The sequence below is a fragment of the Arvicola amphibius genome, chromosome 11 (assembly GCF_903992535.2).
Source record: "Arvicola amphibius chromosome 11, mArvAmp1.2, whole genome shotgun sequence".
NCBI classification, from domain to species: domain Eukaryota; kingdom Metazoa; phylum Chordata; class Mammalia; order Rodentia; family Cricetidae; genus Arvicola; species Arvicola amphibius.
Window position 1 is genome coordinate 24,699,478 of NC_052057.2, and position 25,585 is coordinate 24,725,062.

A 25,585-nucleotide genomic window follows, 5' to 3' on the forward strand; every position below is an offset into this window, starting at 1 on the left:
TTCGAAAGTTTCGGCGAGAAATAGTCCTCCTGGGAGGGATGTCAATGACCAGGGAGGCTGAAATGAATTAATGTTGGCCCCAGACCTGAAAACCTGAGTCCGGAGTACCGCAGGGGGTGGAGGGGGTGCTGGCGGAGCCACAGTCCCAGGTCCAGGGACACCTATCCTCCAGCAAGCAGATCCAGGAACCCCCTCGGTTTCAATCAACCTGTTGCACCTCTCACTGCGCAGTTTCCCCGCCTGGGAGCTGATTGACAGCAGTCACTACCCAACCCTGGACTCAGAGCCTCCTCCTGAGACTAGCGATTGGCCCCCTGGCAGAATTGGAGTTAGGGGGTGCAAGGGGAGGGATTTCCCTCAAAGTCTAAGGTCCCGGGACCTGGGAAGTTGGGACTGTACTGCCTGCCACACGCCCCGGACGCGCTGGAAGTGTTTAGCATCTTGGGTTGCCGCTCCAGGTCGAGACCGGGCGGCGCGCTGGGCCGTCCTCCGGGTCCTGCCTTGCCACTGGGAGGACCCCACAGGGGCCGCGCCGAGTTTTCGGCCCTTCCCAGCGGTCTCTCTGGAAGCCTGCACTCTGACTAGCTTTGCATACGCGCGGGGTGAACTATCGGAACCGTAACGCCGGGAACCTGCACACCACAAGGACTGCAGGGATGGCCACCCGAGCGCGCTTAAGAGTCAAATTCTCCGGCTTCCAGACGATACCCAAGCAGTCCCCCAGGCTGCTCCTGCTGTTTCTGTCACTGGTAAGCCGCGTCTCCACACAGCCTGCTGCCCCAGGCGCAGCACTTCTGTCCCCGGGTCTCTCCGGGGCTTCTGGAATACCTTCAGAGGACGCTATAGTGGTGGCGAACCGCGGGCTCCGAGTGCCCTTTGGTCGCGAAGTCTGGCTGGATCCGTTGCGTGACTTGGTGCTGCAGGTGCAGCCAGGGGACCGCTGCTATGTGACGGTGCTAGACAACGACGCTCTGGCTCAGCGGCCAGGCCGCTTGAGTCCCAAGCGGTTCGCGTGCGACTATGGCCCCGGAGAGGTGCGCTACTCTCACCTGGGTGCTCGCAGCCCTTCGCGAGACCGCGTCCGGCTGCAGTTGCGCTATGATGCCCCAGGAGGGGCGATAGTCCTGCCATTGGCCCTAGAGGTGGAAGTGGTCTTCACCCAACTGGAAGTTGTGACTCGGAACTTACCTCTGGTCGTGGAAGAACTACTAGGGACTAGCAATGCCCTGGACGCTCGGAGCTTAGAGTTCGCCTACCAGCCTGAGACCGAGGAGTGCCGCGTGGGCATCTTGTCAGGTTTGAGTGCTCTGCCTCGTTATGGAGAGCTCCTTCACTACCCACAGGCTCCGGAAGGGGCCAGAACGGGAGGGACCTCGGAGACCCTTTTGATGGACTGCAAAGAATTCCAAGAGCTGGGAGTGCGCTACCGTCACACAGCCCCCAGTCGCTCACCTAACAGGGACTGGCTGCCTATGGTGGTGGAGCTACATTCGCGAGGGGCTCCTGTGGGCAGCCCGCCTTTAAAACGTGAGCACTTCCAGGTGCTTGTGAGGATCCGGGGAGGAACGGAGAACACTGCCCCCAAGCCCAGTTTCGTGGCCATGATGATGATGGAGGTGGACCAGTTTGTACTGACTGCTCTGACTCCAGACATGCTGGCGGCCGAGGATGCTGAATCCAACCCAGACCTTTTGATCTTCAACCTCACCTCTGCCTTCCAGCCCGGGCAGGGCTACTTAGTGAGCACCGATGACCGAAGCCTGCCGCTCTCCTCCTTTACACAACGGGATTTGCGCCTGCTGAAGATTGCCTACCAGCCTCCCTCTGAAGACTCTAACGAGGAGCGTCTGTTTGAACTGGAACTGGAGGTAGTGGACCCCGAAGGAGCAGCCTCAGACCCTTTTGCCTTCATGGTGGTGGTCAAGCCCATGAATACATTGGCCCCAGTGGTCACACGAAACACTGGCCTTATTCTCTATGAGGGTCAGTATCGGCCGCTCACGGGCCCTGTAGGCAGTGGACCCCAGAACTTGGTCATCAGTGATGAAGATGATCTAGAAGCTGTGAGGCTGGAGGTGGTGGCTGGGCTCAGGCATGGCCACCTTGTGATTCTGGGTTCTCCCGAGAGCGACTCTGCTCCCAAGACCTTCACAGTGGCCGAGCTGGCAGCTGGCCAGGTTGTCTACCAGCATGATGACAGAGACGGTTCACTGAGTGACAACCTGGTGCTTCGCATGTCGGATGGAGAAGGCAGGCACCGGGTTCAGTTCCTGTTCCCCATCACGTTGGTGCCTGTGGATGACCAGCCACCTGTCCTGAACGCCAACACTGGGCTGACGCTGGCAGAGGGTGAAACTGTGCCTATCCCACCCACGACCCTGAGTGCAACTGATATAGATTCAGATGACTCGCAGCTGCGTTTTGTGCTGGAACCACCTTTCTCAACCACCGGGCACCTCCTTCTCCGCCAAACTCACGCTCCCCGGGAAGAGCAGGGGCTGTGGCAGAAACAGGGACTATTTTATGAGCGGACGGTAACAGAATGGCGGCAACGGGATATCACAGAAGGGAGACTCTTCTACAGACACTCCGGGCCCCACAGCCCTGGGCCAGTGATGGACCAGTTCACATTTAGAGTCCAAGACAACCACGACCCCCCTAATCAATCCGGAATCCAGAAGTTTGTGATTCGCATTCATCCCGTGGACCGCCTCCCTCCAGAACTGGGCCGTGGTTGTCCCCTTCGGATGGTGGTCCAGGAATCCCAGCTCACACCACTGAGGAAAAAGTGGCTGCACTACACTGATCTGGATACCGATGACAGAGAGCTACACTACACAGTGACCCAACCCCCCATGGACACAGATGAAAATCACTCGCCAGCTCCGCTAGGCACTTTGGTCTTCACGGATAATCCCTCAGTTGTGGTGACCCATTTTACCCAAGCCCAGGTCAACCATCATAAAATTGCTTACAGGCCCCCAGGCCAGGAGCTGGGAGTAGCGGCCCGAGTGGCGCAATTCCAATTCCAAGTAGAGGATCGAGCTGGGAATGCGGCTCCGGGCACCTTCACCCTTTACCTGCAGCCTGTGGATAACCAGCCCCCTGAGATTGTCAATACTGGCTTCACGGTTGAGGAGAAGGGCCACCACATCCTGCGGGAGACAGAGCTGCATGTTAGTGACGTTGACACCGATGTGGCCCACATCTCCTTCACTCTCACACAGGTCCCCAAGCATGGGCGCCTGCAAATATCCGGACAGACATTGCATGTTGGAGGACGCTTCCGTTTAGAGGACATAAAGCAGGGCCGAATTTCCTATTCAAATAACGGGGATGAGTCTTTGACGGACAGCTGCTCTCTGGAGGTCAGCGACAGACACCATGTGGTGCCAATCACTCTCAGAGTGAATGTTCGGCCAACAGATCGTGAAGGTCCCATGCCACTCCTTCCGGCTGGCACTCTGGAGTCCTATCTAGATGTCTTAGAAAACGGGGCTACTGAAGTCACCGCCAATATCATTAAGGGGACCTATCAGGATACTGATGATTTGATGCTGACTTTCCTATTGGAAGATCCACCCTTGTATGGGGAAATTCTGGTCAATGGCGCTCCAGCTGAGCAGTTCACCCAGAGGGACATCCTGGAGGGCTCTGTTGTCTATGCCCATACCAGCGGTGAGATTGGCCTCTTGCCCAGAGCAGACTCTTTTAACCTCAGTCTGTCAGAGATGTCCCAAGAATGGAGGATTGGCAGCAGTATTATTCAAGGTGTTACTGTCTGGGTGACCATTCTCCCTGTGGACAGCCAAGCCCCGGAGATTTCCGTTGGTGAGCAGTTTGTCGTGCTGGAAGGGGACAAGAGTATGATAACCCTCACCCATCTAAGTGCTGAGGACATGGACTCCCTCAACGATGATCTCTTGTGCACAATCATCACCCAGCCCACCTCAGGTTATGTAGAGAACATTTCTCCGGCACCAGGCTCAGAGAAGTCAAGAGCCGGGATTGCCGTAAGTGCCTTCACGATGAAGGATCTCAGGCAAGGGCACATTAACTATGTCCAGAGTGTGCACAGAGGGGTAGAGCCTGTGGAGGACCGGTTTATATTCCGCTGTTCTGACGGCATTAACTTTTCCGAGAGGCAGATTTTCCCCATTGTAATCGTTCCTACCAATGACGAGCAGCCAGAACTGTTCATGAGAGAATTCATGGTGATGGAAGGCATGAGTCTAGTGGTCGACACGCCCATCCTCAATGCGGCCGACGCTGACATTCCCCGAGATGACTTAACGTTCACCGTTACGCGGTTTCCGACTCACGGTCACATCATGAACCAGCTGATCAATGGCACGGTGTTGGTTGAAAGCTTCACCCTGGACCAGATTCTAGAGAGTTCCAGCATTATTTATGAGCATGACGGCTCTGAGACGCAAGAAGACAGTTTCGTGATTCAACTGACGGATGGCAAGCACTCTGTGGAGAAGACAGCCCTCATCATGGTCATCCCGGTGGATGACGAGACCCCCAGGATGACCATCAATAATGGGCTAGAAATAGAAATTGGGGAAACCAAAGTTATCAACAACAAAATACTAATGGCAACCGATTTAGACTCTGATGACAAATCATTGGTGTATATTATTCGTTATGGGCCAGGACATGGCTTGTTACAAAGACAAAAGCCTACAGGTGTCTTTGAAAACGTCACTCTAGGCATGAATTTTACCCAGGATGAAGTGGACAGAAATTTAATTCAATATGTCCATTTGGGGCAAGAGGGCATTCGAGACTTAATTAAATTCGATGTGACAGATGGGACGAACTCCCTTATAGATCGCTACTTTTATGTGTCTATCGGAAGTGTGGACATTGTCTTCCCTGATGTGATAAGTAAGGGTGTGTCCTTGAAAGAAGGTGGCAAAGTCACCCTCACAACAGACCTCCTGAGCACCAGTGACTTGAACAGTCCTGATGAGAACTTAGTTTTCACCATCACCAGGGCTCCCGTGCGAGGTCACTTGGAGTGCACAGATGGAAGAGGGACGGCTATCACATCTTTCACTCAGCTCCAGCTGGCTGGCAACAAAATCTACTACATCCACACAGCCGAGGATGAGGTCAAAATGGACAGTTTCGAGTTCCAAGTCACCGATGGACGGAACCCTGTCTTCCGAACGTTCAGGATCTCCATCAGTGACGTAGACAACAAAAAGCCAGTGGTCACCATCCACAACTTGGTGGTCAGTGAAAGCGAAAGCAAGCTGATCACCCCCTTCGAACTCACTGTGGAAGACAGAGATACTCCTGACAGGCTCCTCAAGTTCACTGTCACCCAGGTTCCTGTGCACGGTCACCTCCTATTCAACAATACGCGGTCCGTCACGGTTTTTACCAAGCAAGACTTGAACGAAAACCTAATCAGCTACAAACATGATGGCACAGAGTCCACGGAAGACAGCTTCTCCTTCACGGTGACTGATGGCACCCACTCTGACTTCTATGTCTTTCCGGATACGGTGTTTGAAACGAGGAGACCTCAAGTGATGAAAATCCAGGTGCTGGCTGTTGACAACAGGGTCCCCCAAGTTGTAGTGAACAAAGGAGCGACTACGCTTCGGACTCTGGCCACTGGCCATTTGGGCTTCATGATCACAAGCAAAATACTGAAAGTGGAGGACAGAGACAGCCTACATTTTTCTCTCAGGTTCATTGTGACAGAAGCCCCCCAACACGGCTACCTTCTTAACCTGGGCCAAGGTAACCACAGCATCACACAGTTTACTCAAGGTAGGTTCTCTTTCTCTCCTTATAACCAAAGCTCATTCTGGCTTTCATTTCTTGAGAATGAGCCCGTCACTAAGCATTATAAGTAGAGCATCAAGACTGAGTTAAAAGGAAGAGGAAGGGAAGGGAGAAGAGAGGAGGAGACAGAGGGGAGGAGCACACATAGATACCCACAGCTCTGGGGAAACACCCACTTCGCCCGGTGTTGCATCCGTAGAGACCTTTGTCTGAGAGACTATAAAGGCACTGTGACTGTGGGAAGATACGCTTTTGAGGCAAGAATGAGAATACGGGGGGGGGGGCGGGGGGGTCATGACAGAAGCTGACTTTACTATACTCTTTCATTTCGCCGATTTTCTTGCCATCCTCTGCTTTGTACACTGCACATAGCCCTCAAAACATTTTAGAGCCGTCAAGAGAGACAACACGGGATAAATTACAGAAAATCACGTCTGCATTCATTGGTGACCCACCTCATTAAAGTTAGCATATAGGAAAAGAGGATTAATAGCCAAAGGAGGGAATTATTTCATTATTATTTTTCATTATTCTATCTCTTTTATTATTATTATTTGCTATTATTTATGTTTTCCTTAATTATTTTATTATTTGCTATCATGTTATTTTTATTGTTGTTAGCATGACTTATTTCATTGCTCTTTTTCATTCACTGTCCTTCATTATTTCTTCAACGCCTTTTCTGCCCTGTCCCAAACAAAGTGTCAGACACCCCTTGCCTCAAGCACCTGCCATTCCTGAACCCCCGAGGCGGCAGGCTCTGACGAGGTCAGAGATGGAAGGGCAGGTGACCTCTCTGCGCAGTGGTTCTGAGCAGGAAGGGAGAAAGTCATTCAGAGGGCTGGCTGGGAGGTGAAGGCTCTGTTCTCAGACCCTGCCACTTCCATTACAAAGGGATTTGTGTTGCTTTGAGGGAAATCTCTCAGCACCAGAATGGAAACTGGATCTGCCCGTGTGGGCTCTGGGGTGGAAATGGAGTGTATAACCCCAGGACATCCCAGTGGGGGTGTTCTTTTCCTGCTGCTGCTTTCTGCTACAACACAACAAACACTTTAATAGACGTGGATGTTGTGTTGAAGCGATCTACTTTTCTGTTTGATGCTGGCAAACAGCTTCACACTCTAGGCCTCCGACTCTTGGCTGAGAGCCTGCATGTATCTCGGGCCTGCAGGGACAGGAAAACCCCGGAGTGGGAGCCTGTCCTGTCAGCCCGGCAGAGTTTTCTGCAGTGTTAGGCTGGCGTGTTTTCATGGGAAGGATGGAAGAACTATTTGAGAGCAGAAAACTTTATTTCTCACCCCACCCCGGACTCCAAACCGATGTGTTTTCACAGCATTTTTGTTGTTAAAAAAAAAAAAGAATTGGAAGAAGATAAATAAACTAATGATTTCTTTTAAATTCTACAGGCCAAATTCCACAGCTCAAAAATAGCTCCAAATTATTCCTCATTTGTTGAACTTTAAAAAGTTAACTATTTTATTGTAGGCATTTTGTTTCGTTTTCACGGGGTTACCATGATTAAATTCTATTATCCTTGTCATCATAGAGTAGTTATATTTCACTGTAAAAATTATAGTTTTAAAAATTACATTTTAAAGGAACTTATCACATCCTAACACAAATTCCGACTCGAAGGCGGAGCTCTTCTGATATTTAATCACACTGCACTCATCTGAACAAGTTGAGGCTGGAGGTCGGTTCAGAGCAGTTATTTATGGAGATTGGATAAGTAGTTAATGCTGCGGAGGACTCCTGCCCAGCTGGCTGCTCCTCCTGGAGGGGAAATGGGAGCCGCGCGGGGCGCGGGGCGTGAGGGCTGTGTGTGCAGTCCATCTGGTTTGGTTTTGCCTTATCATGAGGGGAGATAAGTGAGAGTAAATTCTGACAGAGTTAAACACTTTCAGCAAAGGCGGCCAGAGTGGTTATTCCTAAGTTGATTAACTAAATGGCCCTTGAGGGACATTTTTAGTTTATTTCAAAGACTTAGGAAAATGCGTTGTCAGGAAAGGCTCACGATGCAGAATTCGCCCGGTTAGAGAGCTATGTCCCTGCCTACAATGGAACAGCTTGCTCCCAGGTCTGAAGCGGTCGTCTCAAGTACCTAGACTTTCCTTTTTTTTTTTTTTCTACTGTGAGTACATAATGAGGCTGCAGAGATGGCTCAGCAGTTAAGAGCACTGGCTGCTCTTGCAGAGGACCCAGCTTCGGTTCCCAGCACCCACATTGCCGCTAACAACTCCCTGTAGCTCCAGTTTCAGCAGATCTGATGCCCTCTTCTGGCCTCTTTGGTTGCCAGGCAAGCACACAGTGTTCCCTGGTGTGTGGGGGCAAAGCACTCACGTGCATAAGATAAAAACAAATAAATAATGAGCACACACTGATCTTTTGGTTGGATAACTTGTTAATCGCTTCCAGGCATAAGAGGCATGAAGGCCCCCTCCTTTTGTACCAGCTGTGATTACCAAGGATTTTTTTTTTTTGATTAAAATAGAAACTTTGGAACGGTTGTGTAGATCTCAATGAAATAAATACATCAAATAGAGCAATTAGAAGAAAGTCTGATTCTTAGATTACTGTTATCGCAATCCAGCTGTCTTAATTATTGTGTTAAGGTGCTGTTTGTGCACATTTACGGTTCATTAATGTTTTTGAGACGTTGACATCATTGGTAGCACTGTCACCGAGGGTCTCCCAAAGTCGGAGGGACCGTGATAAGCTTTGAAGTGGCCATAATTTCGGTGGCATTCTCTCTTAATGTTGTACTTTTTAAAGAAAGCTTCGACACATGTTGTATAATAGAGGGTTTTTTTTTTTAAACTTATATCTTTATTTTGACCTGCACGTGTTGTCTGCTTGCTGTGTGTGTGCCTGGTCCCAGTGGAGATCAGAAGTGGTCATCAGCTACTCTGAAACAGGGATCCCCAGAGGCTAAGAGTCACTCTGTGGGAGCTGGGAATCCTTCCCGGGTCCTCTTCAAGAGCGGCCAGTGCTCTCCACTGCTGAACCGTCTCTCGAGACCCTGAGCTTCATGGTTTAATTAGTTAAAAACTTCTGTTTAGACTTATTTTATGTGTCTGTGTTTTGCCTGCATGCATGCAGTGCCCAAGGAGGCCAGCAGTGATCAGGAGAGCATCTGTCACTGGAATTAAGATGGCTGCAGATGCTGCGAACTGAACAATGGTCCTTAGCAAGAGTACCTGAGCCATCTCTCCAGTCCCCTATCATGATTATCATCAGTGATTATTATTATGATTACTATTTTAATTGCCAAGTAGTACCTTTAGACTTTCATACAAAATGAAAGATGAGACGAGACATTTGAGAACGGAGTTTTCCTCGTGGCTGCAGGTCATGGCGGGTACTATAGAGATGTATAGTCAGCAGGGTGCTCATCATTGATCAGATAAACAAGCTAAGGAAGGGCTGTGCAGGACTGTGCAGTGGCAGTGGTACAGGACTGTGCAGGGGATGCAGGGGTTGTACAAGGGGGTGCAGGGGTGGTGCAGGGCTGTGCAGGGGTGATGCAGGGGCTGTGCAGGGTGGTGCAGGAACTGCATGGGCTGTGCAGGGGCTGTGAAGGGGTGATGCAGGGGCCGTGCAGGGACTGTGCAGGGGTGATGCAGGGGCGGTGCAGGAACTGTGCAGGGGCTGTGCAGGGGCTGTGCAGGGGTGGTGCAGGGGCTGTGCAGGGGTGATGCAGGGGCTGTGCAGGGGCGGTGCAGGAACTGTGCATGGGCTCTGCAGGGGTGATGCAGGGGCTGTGCAGGGGCTGTACAGGGGCGGTGCAGGAACTGTGCAGGGGCTGTGCAGGGGTGATGCATAGGCTGTGCAGGGGCTGTGCATGGGCTGTGCAGGGTGGTACTGGGACTGATCAGGGACTTGCAAGGGGGTGCAGGGGTTGTACAGGGCGGTGCAGAGGCGGTGCAGGAGCTATGTGAGGCTGTGCATGGACTGTGCCTTTTAGTCTCACGGAGGCTCCAGGTTAAGGTGGAGAAGTAGGTGAGTGGGTGAGGCCACCTAGCTCGTTCATTTCAAGTTAAGACTCATAAGAGCATTTGCTGACTGTAAGACCTTCAATAGAGGACTGGCATGTAAAAATGGAGGAAAAAAACCCTTGACTTTAATTTTCTAGGAAAGAAACCTGTGCAGATGGATTTAAACACTAGGCAAAAGGAATGGGTCACTGTGGCAGGGCTGAAGATAAAGTACAACAGGGGTGCAGTACATTTGGACTTGGTCCTATGAACTAAAAAGCAGAGTTTCTCATTTCCAGGAGTGTTTCTTAGGCAGGATAGAGTTCGCATGTCAGATCTCCTAGGGAAAGATTCAGAAATCTTTGGCAGAACGCGCTGACTCCAAGCACTCTGCTCACTCCAGACAACTTTCTCATATTGTCGTTTTGTTTATTACCCCTGCAAGCTCCGTAGCACAAATCTCGCAGAGCTTTTAGAAATTAGAAAAGTCACAAACACACAGGAGACAGATAAATACTATGTACCTGGTCGACGGTGTTCCTAGCTACATTCTAATGTCGTGTAACCTTAGAAGGTCACTTACTGGCCCAGCTCCAAGACAGAAAATGTTTTAAGTATCACAGGGCAGAATGATATTGGTTTCATTAAATTGTGTGTGGTGTGTGTGTCATCATTGGAAGGAGGAGCTGGTAAAAGGGATGAATTCTTAAGGTTGTGTATTAGTAATGTCAACAGATCTATGCACACCGAGTATTGGTTGACTTGGAAGCAGTGAAAGGGGCCATTCTGAGGCGCTGGAGCCTCCACAATGCCTTAAAGCTTACAGCCATCTACTGTACCATAGCAGCTAAGAAAAATAACTACCCAACTACCCCGGAAAGAAAACCTCTGCTCTTCCTTTGGCTTCCTGTAAGGACTCACTCTGCAAGGGAGGCAGAGCATGCAATCTCAAGAGGCCCCAGGAAATCTGCCATGCCTCAAAAATATCTTCCTTCCCCACCTGTCATGGAGCCTGGCATTGCCGCATTTAGAGAGCCACTCCTTTGGTGGGAAGGGACGCCACCTTGCTATTATTACAGTCGAAGCCTGGCCCTCTGTTTCTCTGTGTGCAGGATCCTATTTCCACAGGACAGCTGGTGTTAGGGCGTGGGGATAGAGACTAAAGCATCGTTCTCCCTAAAAGGGGATCTAAACATGGTTTCAGAAACTCAATAGCCAATAGGATTTATTGTAAGCACAAGCTATCTGTTTTGATACAGTAATTAATCACCTTGCCCTTTGATTGCTTTTTAGCTGACATCGATGACCTGAAAATATGCTATGTCTTGAGAGAGAGAGCTAATGCCACAAGTGATCTGTTCCGGTTCACGGTGGAAGACGACGGTAAGCATTTCACTCTCTGGGTGGTGAAATCGGGAGGCCTTTTCATATTTATTTATTTATTTATTTATTTATTTTGGTTGTTCTTGGACTGCATTGCTACAAGGAATCTTTAGCGGATGTTACTTTGTGCTCATATGCTTTTATGCAGAGTGAATTTTGTGTCTGCTATAGAAGGTTTGGTCGTTTCGATCAGACAGAACTCTATCCTTTTGTGGATATGTTGTGTTGTTTCTGTCTTGTGGTTTCTAAGAGTGACAGTGGCAGGAAGAGAGGAGAAGAAGGAGAGATCTATATGAACAGGGTACCTCTGCCCTGTTCAGACTACTTACGTAGCAGGAAGATGCTGGAATCTGGCCGTGCTCTCATCAAAGCCTGTACCTGCCCTGGTGGGTCTTCCCCAAACAGGATCCCCTTGGGCGCTGGCTCTACTCAACCAGAACTCTGTGATAAATAAACATGGCCTCGTGGCCCCCGTTTCAGGGTGTATACTGATCCTAGCTTGGGGGATTTTTGTGAGTTGGTCTAGCTAAAAGCTTTCCTTGGCCAAGTTTGAAGAACACTGTAGAAACTGGTGTGCGCCTTTCTATCTAAGTCTCCTAGACAAGAAGCTTTATTGCCACTGCCAACCCTCAGGCCTGCTAAGGTACCCTTCTGCTCCCAATGGCTTCCTTTTCACCCTGCAAACACAGACCTGGAAGCATCTAGCCACTTCTGGATTGAGGATGAAAATGTTTTCGTTGTTGGGTGTCCTCGTGGAAAGCCACGGAGTCTCACCAAGTATTTGAACAGGATGCAGGAAGTTCCAAGAAAGAAGCCAACATGCTAAGGAGAATACAGAGAGGAGGACTCACTCAGACTAGGTCTGAGTCTGCTTCCTTGTGACACTTTTAAAATATGGCCTACTGTCAGGTTGTCTACCTCAAAAAGAGGTGCTTCTCACCCTCCATATGCACCAAGGCATAAAATGCTCTTGCTTAAAACTCCACCAGATATAGCATGACCAGGTGTCTGAAAGCGATGTCTATTTCGTGCATGCCAAAGAGGCCAAAGAAAGTTTCCCAACATGGGCAGAGTTATTTGATTCCTACTTCAAATCCGAGGCTTAACATAGCTAATGCCTGTGTTTGAAAGGAACCAAATCATAGTTTAGTATTTGACGTACTGACAAAGGAATTTCAGTAAGGAGCAAAGTCCAAACCAACTGACAAACCCAAAGCTATCTCCTTTCCGAAGCCTGCTGCTCAAAGGCCAAACTCTGCCGAAAGAAACGGCAAAATAAGACCTGAGATGATCAAATATTGATTTCAGGTAAAAGTTTTGTCTTTAGAACGAGTGAACAAATCTCAATAACAAAAATATGCTTTCTTAAAATTAGAAAAACATTAAAAATCCCGTGGCTTGCTGCTAGAGGGATGGCTCAGAGGTTGAGAACACCACTGGCTCTAGCAGAGGACTCAGGTTGGGTTCCCAGCACCCACAAGACAGTTCACAACCATCTGTAACTCCAGTTCCAGGAGATCCAGTACCCTCCTTGGATCCTTCTGACCACCTTGGGCACTGCACACATGATCCCATATATCACAAGTACAAGCAAAACCCTCATACACATGAAATAAAAATAAATCCTTTAAAAAAAAATCACAGCCTTAGTTTTAAATGTTTCTTCACATTTCTTTATACACCTATAATTATTCTACTATTCCACACATTTTCTTGCTGGGTGGGACAGGAAAAGTTACGCTAAAGCTGTATCCAACCTTTGGAAAGCATTTTGTATTGTCTATCATATCTCAAAATAGTGACTTAGGATGCGTGGTTAAAGAGGTCAGGTTTATATTTAGGTTGCTGAAGATGTGGTGGGAGTTTCTGGAGATGATCTTTATGGTTATAAAATTGGGAATGAAATCATCCCAGGAGTTCCTTTTGAGCTTCATTTTACATGGACAGAATATCTTCGAGATATCCGTCTATGCCTTCCTTTCCGCAGGTGTAGCATTACCTGCAGGGCTCAGCTGGATCCTGGCACACGGCCATTAAGCAGAATCTATCTGGACCTCCCTGATGTAATAAAAGCTCCTTTTGACAGAATAAACAAGAATCTACAAGACCGAAAAAAAAAATAGAAAGTCATATGCGTATCTTAGAATTGAGTCCACCCGATTTTTAAGCTGGGTTGTTGTTGTTGTTGTTGTTGTTGTTGTTGTTGTTGTTTTATTTGCTGTTTTGAGACAGGGTTTCTCTGTGTAGCAGTCCTAACTGTCCTGGAACTCACTCTTGTAGACATACAGAGATCTACCTGCCCCTGCCTCCCAAGTGCTGGGATTAAAGGCATGTGCCACCACCACACAACTTAAGCAGGGTTTGATGTTATCTTGCAAAGGGTCTAACATTTGGATAAACCATTCAGTTCTGCTGAGACATACAAATTATTAGCCATAGTGATCCTCTACTTTATAAGAAGAGGATACGTGCACCTTTAAGTCACCTGCAAGGTGTGTAAACAGCTTCCAGTATCTCACATCTGGGCAGTTGTCAGATACCACTGCATAAGATAAGGAACTTTCAATGTTCAAGCCTCTTTCGAATCTGCTGAAGTCAGCTTTTTCAAACCCATAGGATTGTATTTAGAATGGTGACTAGCGACGCACATTCCCAGAACAAACATAATCCTTGGATCTTTCTAAAAATAAAATATTACAGCCAGGCAGTGTTTGTGCATGCCTCTAATCCCAGAACTTGGGAGGCAGAGGCAGGTGGATCTCTTGAGTGTGAGACCAGCCTTGTCTACAGAGCAAGTTCCATAACAGCCAAGGCTACACAGAGAATCTTTGTCTCAAAATAACTAAATAATTAGAATATTACTTCATGTCAAGGATCAAGAAACGGTTGGAAGCAGAAGCCTAAGAGTTCTTGCTTCTGAATAGTTATGTTTGGTTAGAATTTGGCGGGTCACAGGATTCTCCTGTTGAGATGTGGTCATGAATAGGTGACCATTCACCATTCAAGGGAGGGTTCTTGGTATGCCCTCTTTGCATTTGGGGTCTGGAGCACTTTGATGTTAACTATCCAGTGATGGGAGGAACCATTAGTGAGAGATGGCTAATGTTGGGTTTTACCCCAGGAGGTCCGTGCTGTGTTATAACTTAACACATTAAACCAGCTCAGAGTTCTTATTACTGTCCTTGAAGGAGCTTTTCAGAAAATAGAAACAAAAGCAGCAGTTAGTATATTATATAAACAATTCCACAACTTAAAATTGTAAAGAGAAATAAGCATTTTTCTACGTGATGTACTGTAGAACACACAAGCCACACCAAGTCCTTAAATCTGAGAGATCTCACAGGAGGCTTCAACCCTTCTGTATGATTTAAAGTCACCCGCACAAGTTTGCTCTCACCACCTGTGAGCTCAGTACAATAACAACAGCAAAACAACATTGCTATTTGGAAGAAAATGAAACCGAGTCACAGCAATGAGCAACCAGCCTCTTTAAGTGGCCCGTGTAGGCTGAGCTGATGGAGCCCAGGTTCTTCCACTAGACACTGAATACTGGATACCTGTGACTTCCCCACTGTTGCTGATCTGCCTAAGAAAGCAGAGACTTCCTGTCCTCGGTTCTGTATATTGAGCTTTCAGGGCGAGCGGTGGTGGCGCACACCTTTAGTCCCAGTGCTCAGAGGCAGGAACAGGCAGGTCTCTGTGAGTTCGAGGCCAGCCTCATCTACAGAGCAGGTCCCAGATAGCCAGGTAGCCAGGGCAACAGAGAGAAACCCTGTCTCAAAAAAAAAAAAAAAAAAAAACAAAAAAACAAAAAAAAAGCAAAACAACAACAACAAAATGGAATCAGAATACTGTCTGCCCAAAGAGTGTCTTCTAGATTAATTTTTATTCTAAAATACTTCATATGTCCTACGGTTCTCAACTTTGTAGCCTTTTCCCCTGATACTGTGATTTAATTGTTAATACTACAAGGTAGTCTCATGTAAAAGTTATTTAGGGGCCTTTGCAATTTTCTCTCCAAGGGACTACTCTAGCTGTTTATTGTGATGTGAAAGCCAGTTTCAAGTAACCATTTCAGCTACGTCCCACCCTTAGCCCTAATGACTGCTAATCTCCTTTCAGCACCAGCTCAAATGTCATTTCCTCCCGAAATCTGTTCCCTGTACCATGAGTAGGAAGTTAGCCATGGCTTTCTTGGTGCTTTCTATTCCTAACTTTACCTACAACAGGAATGCCTATTGTGCCAGTTAGGTTATGGCAAAGGTCTCCATCAATACCAAAAGAACACCTTCATCCCAGGATGTAACCTTTTGTCCCAGGACCCCCTCAGAGATGAACATGAGACACATACAGGACAAATGTTAAAATGGATGCAGCCACAAATGAAGGTCAAGCCCTTTTCTGTGCAAGGACCGGTTAAACAGTACCCAAAGGGACGTTTCTATAGCTGTTTCCGGGGGAACCTTGGCATTCTGTAAGCACGTTCTCTGATCCCAGCTTTAACTTAAATCCCTATGGGCACCGACAAGGATTCTTAGTTAAGCCTCCACGTTTATAAGCATGCAAAACCACGTACTGTAGACAGTGCTTTGAAATCTTCAGTGAAATGGGACTTAAGATCAGAAAGAGACCCAGTTTTAGAGTTCTTGTTACTATTCTTAAAGAAGCATTTTTGGGGAGAGGGGGAGCAGTTTTTGGTGTATTGTGTAAACAATTCCATAACTTCAAATTTGAAGAGATATAAGCATTTTTGACATTACTGAATTTTTAAAGCCAGACGATAATTTTTGGCACGTTCTTTCCTGCGTTGGTCACCCCAGTCTTTATTTTGAGGGGATATGAGATTTCTAGAGAAATAAAAAACCATCTTCATGTAAAGGATACCCAGAACTCATTCGAAAGGTGTTGTGTCATCTGTTAACTTATTTTTGTTGTTGTTGTTGTTTATTTGTTTTAAGTCTCAAAGACTCAGTCACTGATCTGAGATGGTCTTGGAGGAAAAGGGAGATTCTACGTCAGACTCGTGCTTCACTACTGAACTACATCTCCCTAGGATGCTTCTCAATGAGCCTAAGACTTGACTATATGAACAGCTGGCTTGATAAGCGATGCGAGAGGAATCTTACTTTTATTCTTTATGATTCTGGTTTGGGCTTGGCACTTCCTCATCCAAGTTCACGTGTGTCCCAGGCGTGCCGTCTAACTCCACGCTGCCTGCCCCTCCTGGCACTGGCACTGGACAGCAGACATGATATTGATCTGTGTTGACTAGTACAGTGTGTTTGGTCCACAGCCAGGTCATTTGCTGTGTTGTGGCTGTCTTTGACTTCATGGTGGCCAAATTCCCGTCCTCCCGGATCTTTAATTCATGAGCCACTGAAAGATATAAATAGCGCCTTCAGCTAGTGCAGGAAGTCACGGTCATTTCTGTCTATGAAAGATCAGTTAAGGTCAAGGCTTTCAAGTTCTTATTCAACATTTGACAAATTAAATACTCAAATACCAAAGGGTCTTGGGAACCATTTCGTTCTAGACAGAAGGAACCATGAGTCTTGACTTGAATCTGGCTGTTACGTCAAGATTGGAGGCAAAGTAGTTACTGATAATTAGCTTGAATTTAAGGGAAAGGGCTAAAAAAATAAGGACAAAATGCGGGGAAATGAAGGTTGTGAGAACAAGCATTGAAAGATCATCCTGACATTGAGCTGAGAGGGAAAGAAAGGTTTGCAGGCAGTCAAGTCATTGGCTGAGGGCAGAGGCGGAGGAAGGGTGGCGGAGCCAGGACCTTAACTACAAGATGGCGAAGTGATATCAAGACTGATACAAAGGCTTTAAACATGGACGGGATGCAGGCTCCACTGGGATACAGATCTCGGGGAGGACATTGGCTATGGTGGCTATGGTCTGTAAGTCCTGCTTTATTCTTTGAGCAGTTAGAATAGTTCAGATCATCAAAGTCCATCTCTGGTGAGTTATTGTCTTCAAGGTGTGGCTCTAACAATACACCTCTTTAGCCTCCATGGAAGAAATACTCTTTTGGTACAAAAAAAAATGCAACTCAAATTTTAGCAGATGTCTTTACATTCATCCCCAAAGTCCACGTCATATTAATACACACTTGGTTTTACTCCAGGTGTTATTTTGAAACCACTGGCAGAGATTGAATTCCTACAGAAAGGCTTAACATAAATCCATATTTACACCCCAAAGAAATAATAATCCCTTTAAAAGTTAAATAGATCTTTCTATCACAGGTAATTAAAAATGCCATGATATCAAATCAAATATTTATTTGTGGTACATGTTCTAAAACTGAGTGCTATCTTATTCTATATCTTGTAAGTTTGTTCTGTGTGACTGAGACAAAGGGAAGGCTGTTTTCCATAGTCAAATTTATAGTTCTAATCAGCTTTATTCTGTATTTTGTAGAGTCAAATAAATGAAACCAAGAAACCAAGTGTGATATAGGAGAAAGGTCAGAATTTCTATGCTTAAACTTATTTGCTAATAAAGAGAGTTGATGTGGTATTTCCCTCTGTATGCTGTGACTACCATTGATCAATAAAGAAACTGCTTTGGACCTATAGCAGGGCAGAACTTAGATAGGCAGATAAAACTAAACTGAATGCTGAGAGGAAGAAGGCAGAGTCAGAGAGAAGCCAGGGAGCTACTGCCAGCAAACAAAGCCCATTCTGAAAACTGCGGCTAAACTTTGTTTTTTAGCCTGTGATAGGACAAAAGAGTAGAGCTAGGTGAGGAAAACTAAACTGAATGCTGGGAGAAAGGAGACAGAGTTAGGGAGAAGCCATGTAGCCCCCCCACCAGAAACAGACAGACACTGCGAGCTTTACCCGGTAAGCCACAGCCACGTGATGATACACAGACGGGTTAAATTAAGATATAAGTGTTAGCCAGTAAGAATCTAGAGCTAATGGGACAAGCAGTGTTTTAAATAGTGTAGTTTTTGTGTGATTATTTTGGAGCTGCCAGGTGGCCAGGAAACAAACAAGCAGCCCTCCTTCCAACAGACAGTTGAATCAGTCAACAAGTTCTTTTGACATTCCCAGGATGTTTCAGGTGGGAAAACACAATAAATATATAAATATAAATATATATGATAGTAGAAATATAAATAAATATGTTGATTGATGGCCTTGACCTTAGATCAATCCCAAGAATTAAGCAATAGACAGAACATTCTGGACTTTATGAGATAGAAATGCAGCTTGGAGGAAACATCTCTGCAAGGTTATGTTTGAATTTAGGCTTAGGATGAGCCACGTGTGACCTGGAGTTGAGAGGGTCAGGCATGTTGGTACACACCTTTACTACCGGCATTCAGGAGACAGAGGCAGACGAATCCCTGCAAGTTTGAGGCCAACCTGATCTACACCGTGAGTTCCAGACTAGCCAGGGCTATAAAGTGACACCCTGTCTAAAACAAATCAAGACCCAGAGACAAGAGGTTAGCACACCCACAATTTTGAGTCTAAATGCATAGAACCTCTTGTTAGTTCATTGAAGAGTGGGATGTGAGCATAATTCTGGGTGTCACATGGAGAACGGCAGTGCTGTGCACCAAGATGGAGTGGACTGGAAGGCCCCGATACAGAGTCAAGGTTGACGCTCAGGTGGTTTGGGCATACTGACTATGAGAAGCCCCACTTCTCCGAAGTCTGTGTACAGAAGGCTAGCCTTTGATTCTGCTTCTCTGCCTCATCTAGCCATCTTAGAAATAGGAGTTGTAACAAATGCTGGTAGGGACTCTTTCCTTCACCGAAGACCTGACCCTGAGCCAAGCATCTCCCGCTTGCCTGGTCTCGGTTGCAATTATTATAAAGGGGCTGGGGGTTGAATAGTAAGCAGCTAATGGGGCTCTTTCAAAGACTGAGTAAAGAATGCACAGAAAGATTGCTGTTTGTACATGTCAGTTCCCAGGAGGAATTGCAGGGAGGTGCTTCTGTCCAGCTGTTGTCCCTTCCCTGAGGACTTGGAGAATTTCTGACTCCTCCATTTCTCCTCTCTTCCCTCTTACCCCTTCTCTCTTAGTTCTGTTTTTGTTTGTTGAAGCAAGGTGTCATTATGTAGCCCATGCTGGTCATGGTCCTCCCTGCTCAGCCTCCCTGGTGCTGGCATTTACAGGAGCATGCCACCCTGGTCCTCTCCCCTCAGCCTCCCTAGTGCTGGGATTTACAGGAGCATGTCATGCTCATGGTCCTCCCCCCCTCAGCCTCCCTAGTGCTGGCGTTTACAGGAGCACACCCACACCCAGAGTATCTCCCTTTTCTTTGTAATCTTCTTCACGTGTCTCTGCTTCTGCACTTTTCTTGTTTCCTTCTCTTCTTCCTTCCCTTCTGCCTTTGCCATGGCAACTGTCTGTACAGTTTGACTGGCAGCTTATGACTGGCAGGTGAGGGATCTACAGACATGAAGAATTGGAAGGTGATAAACTTCTCTTCAGTGCAGAGGACAGAACCTAGGGATGCTTCAGAATCACTTTGCAGAGTGTCAGTGGCCTAACTAAGATTGTCGTGAGGAATTTTCCCCATGTTCAGATAGCAGAGATATACAATTTATTTCTCTTAGCTCTGTTAACTTGTTTGGTTTCTCCTTTCCTACAGCTGGGAATATACATTTTATATGACTGAAAGTTAAAGAGAGTAACTTGATTTTGTTAAAACTGGGTCTCCTTAAACAGCTATATTTAGCAAATGTTAGTCAAAGGGTAGTTTTATATGGAAATTTCTGGTACACAGGCTGAAGACACTGGTAACATTCTATAAATATTCAGCTCTTCAAATCATCTAATTGTGCTTCATGTGTATACACACATGAACATACACACACAAATTGCTGTAGCTACTGTAGTGACAGATATTAGTGAAGATTTTAAAGAAAAGGCCACATAAATAAATGTACAATTGAGAATATTCACAAATGCAAGCAGTGAGAGGAACGCAGTCTAGGAATCTCTCTCCTAAGGTCATGGAGAGGCGAGTGCTGTGTTCATTTGCGTGAACTCAACACCTTCCTTCAAAAGCCAAGCGTTACCTCTGAAATGATTTATAGTATATGGTGCCCTTTGACCCCTTGTAATGAGCACTGAAATAATTATATTCCTGAGATTAGAGGAGAACTTTCTAGTATTTAAAATATTGTAAGCCTTAGGCTTTTGTAAGCAAAGACTGGGAAATAAAAGAATTTTACCTATCATTTGCAATGATAAAGTTTTTACCTTCTAATTGTGAAAGCCATGTGTCTCTGAAATCCCGGTGAGGTCAAAGGTGCAAAGTGACATCATAATCCTCAGTGCAAATAAGGGATAATAAGATATGCTGAGCTTGAACCTGGGGAAAATAGGAGTGAATGACGCACACACATAGAACACTGGTGACTATCCTTTCTGCGTACACGGAGACTGATTTCTTTTTTTTTTTAAATATTTATTTATTATTATGTATACAACATTCTGTCTGTGTGTATGCCTGCAGGCCAGAAGAGGGCACCAGACCCCATTACAGATGGTTGTGAACCACCATGTGGTTACTGGGAATCGAACTCAGGACCTTTGGAAGAGCAGGCAATGCTCTTAACCTCTGAGCCATCTCTCCAGCCCCGAGACTGATTTCTTAAGCGCATTTCCTTAGGGCTAAAATATTTATGTAAAGGAGAAAGAAATTTTTATCATCAGCATTCAGTTTTGAAACAGATGGTGTAAATTTGCTAAAATTATTAATTTACTAATTTGTCTCTGACTTTGATAATTTTTTTAAAAAAACACTTGCAAAGTGGTTGTATATAAACAATCTTTTAATGTTAGGGAAGCCAGTGTACCTTCAGCTGATTTACATATAGAATCCTGACAATGTTGCCAGGGGAACTTTCCAGAATGAATTATTCAGCTATAGCTAATTACCATTTAATAAAAAGACGGTATACTAGTTTTAGTATCATTTGAACAAAGAAACTTAAAAAAAAGGCTGAGAGATAATTACAGAGCTATGTTTAGTTTTTTTAAAAGTAGTTCTTTGTTCTTAATGTTAAGTTTGATCTAAGCTTGGAAAATAACACCCTTCATGCTACCTTGGATGAAGGAACCCTGGCGACAATTCTCTTAGTCCCACTTTGGCAACATTCCTTCAGATGGAAGGCCCTTGCTCCTCACTCCTGTGCCGGATGCTTGAGCAGAGAAAGCCATCCTGTCTTGCTCATGCCACCTGCTCCCTCTGACTCCACTTAGACAGCTGTGAGTTGTTCAGCACATTGAAAATAGTGTTTCATGGGGTGTTCAGGAAAGCCACTTCAGAAAGTGAAGGGAAAGCCTTGAAGCTAGTCAGAGGACTTTAGAAATCCAGGGGGCAGGAGAGAGCCATTTTGTGTTCCTATAATTCTCTTCCTTTTGTGCAGAAATGGCTGAAAATTGAGGTCATATCATTGTGGCCATAAAACATGTAAAATCACATTTGAGAAATTGTTTTATCAAACCTTTTCTTACTGTCTGGACCTCAAAGTCACTTTGGCGCACTATCCAAGTCCACCTAGGCCCTAAATCCATCCAGTTTTACCTAACTTTTGATTTCTGATGAGCTTCACTCCCACTTAATTCCCTGGATACTCTTTCCATTATGAGCATATTGATTTGGTAACCCAGCAGATGTAAACTGCTTAAAATAATGGCTAGTACAAAGTAGGTGTAGTTGGCATTTTCTTTGAGTTGCCAACCAGCTCCCAAATAAGCACACAGAGACTTATTATAATTATGAATGCCTGGCCTTAGCTTAGGCTTATCCCACTAGCTCTTTTAACTTAAGTGAACTGTTTCTACACATCTATGCTTTTCCTCAGGGCTTTTTACTTTCTTTCATTCTGTATGTTCTACTTTCCCCCTCCGTGTCTGTCTGTCTGGCCCCTGGCATCTCCTTGGCATCTCTTTTCTTTCTCCTCCTGCCCCTCCCAGCCTAAATTCCTCCTCCTACTTACTCTCCCTGTCCTTAAGTCCCACCTATATCTCCTCTCATGTTATTGGCTGGTCAGCTTTTTGTAGACCAATCAGGTGCCTTGGACAGGCAAGTAAAACAGTCAGTGCTCTGTCTTATCATGGGGCTAGGTCCATTCTCGACTCTCCTAAGGTGATTGCCTCCAAACTGCTTTTTTGTTTGTTTGTTTGTTTGTTTTTGTTGTTTTTCAAGACAGAGTTTCTCTGTGTAACCCTGGCTGAGCTGAAACTCACCTGTAGACCACACTGGCCTTGAACTCATAGAAATCTGCCGGCCTCTGACTCCCAAGTGCTGGGATTAAAGGCATGCACTACCACCATCCGGCGCCAAATTGTTTTTAACTTTACACCATGGGAGAGATTCATACAGCCAGTATCTGTATTTATACATAAAATCAAGATGGAAATCACATTCAGAGCCAATAAACTGGAAATATGGGTGGCTGTAAACCACCATGTTGGTACTAGGAATTGAACCTATGTCCTTTGATGAGCCTTCGCCTGAGTCCCACCTTTGCACGGACTTTTATGTTGGTGTCAAGCTGTGTCTCACTTTTTAAGAACTGCTCTTCTGACTTGTGTGTGTCTGTGTACATGTATGGGGGAAGGCATTTGCTTTTTGATGTCTCAGCATTTGTCCGTGCTGCAGCTTCTTTCAGCTGGCTGCTGTAATAAGTATATGCATATGTTCCAGACCCCACTGAGAAGGGAATGAGTTGTCCCCTCATCTTAATGGCATTGATTTTGCCCCCTTACCCCACATCCCTCTGCCTTCTGTCAGCAGCTGCTGCATGCCCCTTCTCTATGTCTACCCCAGACCACTCTGCACCCAATAAGAATAAACATGTATGAGAAAAATCAGAATGTCAGTTGAGTGACATGGGGTACCTAGTCATGTAGCATGGAAACAAAGATCATACCGGCAGACACAACGTGGACCAACAAAGCATTTTGTGGAAAAGAACTTCCCAAGTAAACAAAGACCCTAAATAATATGATATAAAGTAAAAGTGTCTGGGAATAAACTCCATTTAAAAGCTGTCCACTTTTGTGGGGGTCTCTATTGATCTTAAATTGATGACACAGTAGCTGTATTAATAAACTGTGTGACCATGATAAAGACCTTGTATGAGAATGGTTTCGGAGTTGTAAATTGCTCAAGCCGGTTCTGCCATACCTAGTCCTTCCTCAAAGGTCATGGGGTCGCCTCGACTCTCTCTAACACTTATTCAATTGATTTCTGTTAACTACAGCCAATGAGCTCACCTCTGGCTATTTCTCTGTGCTGTGAGTTGTATGGCACGGTTACTGTTTTCAACGAAAGAGTAGGACTTAAGCAGATTTGGCTCAGCCTGCACCCACATAGCCCTATCCCCACACTCTCAGGGAATGGCATTGTCATCCTGTGCCCTGGCATTGGACATTTTCAACACAGAACCTTTGTGTCTTCCTCCCCATTTTTCTCACACACCCACTCCATTGGCCGGGATAGGAATCCTCTCTGGTATCTGGTATCTGGTATCTGTCATCCCAACACACCTGGGTGCACAGTTACACACTTGTGCACAGGACGGCACTACCACTGTCAAGAATTTAGGGCTGATCCCTGGGTGGTATGCAAGCAGGGGCAATGGTAGTAACTGAATTTCTATGAGCCCAGAGTCCTTGAGGAAACCTTTCAGATTCAAAACAGTTTAGTCCTCATCTTGATAACTGTAAATGTTTTCCTTGAAAAGTTTTTCATTTTGTCACCTGAAAGATGAGTACGGTAAATTTTATCAATGGGATTCACTGGAAGTGTTCTTTTTACACACATATGCATATTCATTATAGGGAGATACTAAATACAAAACTAAAATTAAAAACATACATCAACTTAATCTTAAAAACCAGGCCAAAAATCACAATTATGTTTAGCAAAATATATTTATTATGATTTTTTCCAGATCATATGTTTTACCCCCAAAGGCGCTGTTTAATATAGTCTGTTCTAATGCCGAATTATTGAATTTCTTGGTACCTTTTGAACATTTTCTACATCAATGAATATAGATCAAGAGGAGGTTTGGTGTGTGTGTGTGTGTGTGTGTGTGTGTGTGTGCGTGTGTGTGTGTGCGTGTGTGTTGGTGACGCATGCTTGTGAATGTGTAGGTGCCTGTACCCATGCACACACATGCAAAAGCCAGTGAAGGCTGTCTTCTCTCTACCTTACTCCCCTGAGAAATGTACTATCACTGAACCGAAAGTTGTCATTCTGGTGACATTGCTTGGCTAGTGAGCTCCCTGGATCTGCTTTTCTGTGCCGTCCCACCCCAATGCTGGGGTGACAGGCATGCCCAGCTTTGCTTTTCATCTGGGTTCTAGGGATTACAACTCAGGTCTTCATGCTTGGACAGCCAGCTCTGTCACCACTGAGCCATCTCCTCAGCCCACCCCTCCCCCAGAGGTTTCTAAGGATAAGTTTGTGATTCGCTACGTGGTGGTATTCTGTAAATTACTTAAACAACTGCAGGCATTTTTAAAAAAAACTCTACATTCACATAAGAAAGCTTAAATACCTTCCTCTGCTGGGTGTGACTAATTATGGCACCCCCTGCTCTACAGGTGAAGGATATTTTGAAACAGCTCAAGTCTGTTCCGTCTTCTGTTGCTAACAGGTAGAATCTTGCTGCATTCTTGTGTTTTTTTTTTTTCAGCGTTGATAAGGAGATCCCATCTGCCATGCCTTCTCCTTATTATTAATAGAAAGAAGGTATAGTTTATAATGGCTTTTTGACCTTGACATTCCTGGCATGCTTATTCAGAGCACTTGCCAGCTCTGAAGTCATTTTATATCCGCGTGTGATAAGTCCTGTGTAAACAGTGTTTCTTTAGTATGTGCTAATGGTTCCTATTCCACTGGTTTCGATTTCTTTTGCTGTTAAAAAGGGGGAAAAAAAGACTTTGCAAATATTTCTTTTAAAAGATAATTCTAAGACAGGATTAGTGGGGCCCGCTTGTAATCCCAGCACCTGGGAGGCAGAAGCAGAAGGATCAGGAGTTCAGGGTCATCCTCAGGTATTTATGGAGTTCAAGGGCTACATAAGATTCTCATTTAAAAAAAAAAAACCAAAACAGCTCATGAGGGAGTGGGGAGAAAGTGGAGAGAGAGAGAGAGAGAGAGAGAGAGAGAGAGAGAGAGAGAGAGAGAGAGAGAGAGAGAGAGAGAGGAGAGAGAATTTTATAATAATTAGTAATGACACGTGTCCCTAGTGTTACGAGCACAGTTGCAAGGGTGGGTAGGGTGGAGACAGGCAGGGATGCTCAGTCAACATTTCCATCATGGCGAGCACTTCACCCTAACAATTTAGCTGACCCGGTTTCTAGGGCTTCAGCCAATAGTTCTCACTATCTACATTTAACACAGGAGAAAATGAAAACTCAAGGA

At 45.8% G+C, this 25,585-nt stretch overlaps 1 protein-coding gene across 1 annotated transcript in view; it reads left to right on the top strand.

The window, feature by feature from the left end:
• Positions 1 to 656: 656 nt before the first annotated feature.
• The window catches only part of Frem2 (FRAS1 related extracellular matrix 2), a 130,813-nt gene continuing 105,884 nt past the window's right edge, over positions 657 to 25,585 (top strand). The window contains exons 1-2 of the mRNA XM_038348099.1: positions 657 to 5,790; positions 11,073 to 11,162. Of these exons, the coding sequence (XP_038204027.1) occupies positions 657 to 5,790; positions 11,073 to 11,162 (5,224 nt within the window). The remainder of the gene's footprint in view (positions 5,791 to 11,072; positions 11,163 to 25,585) is intronic.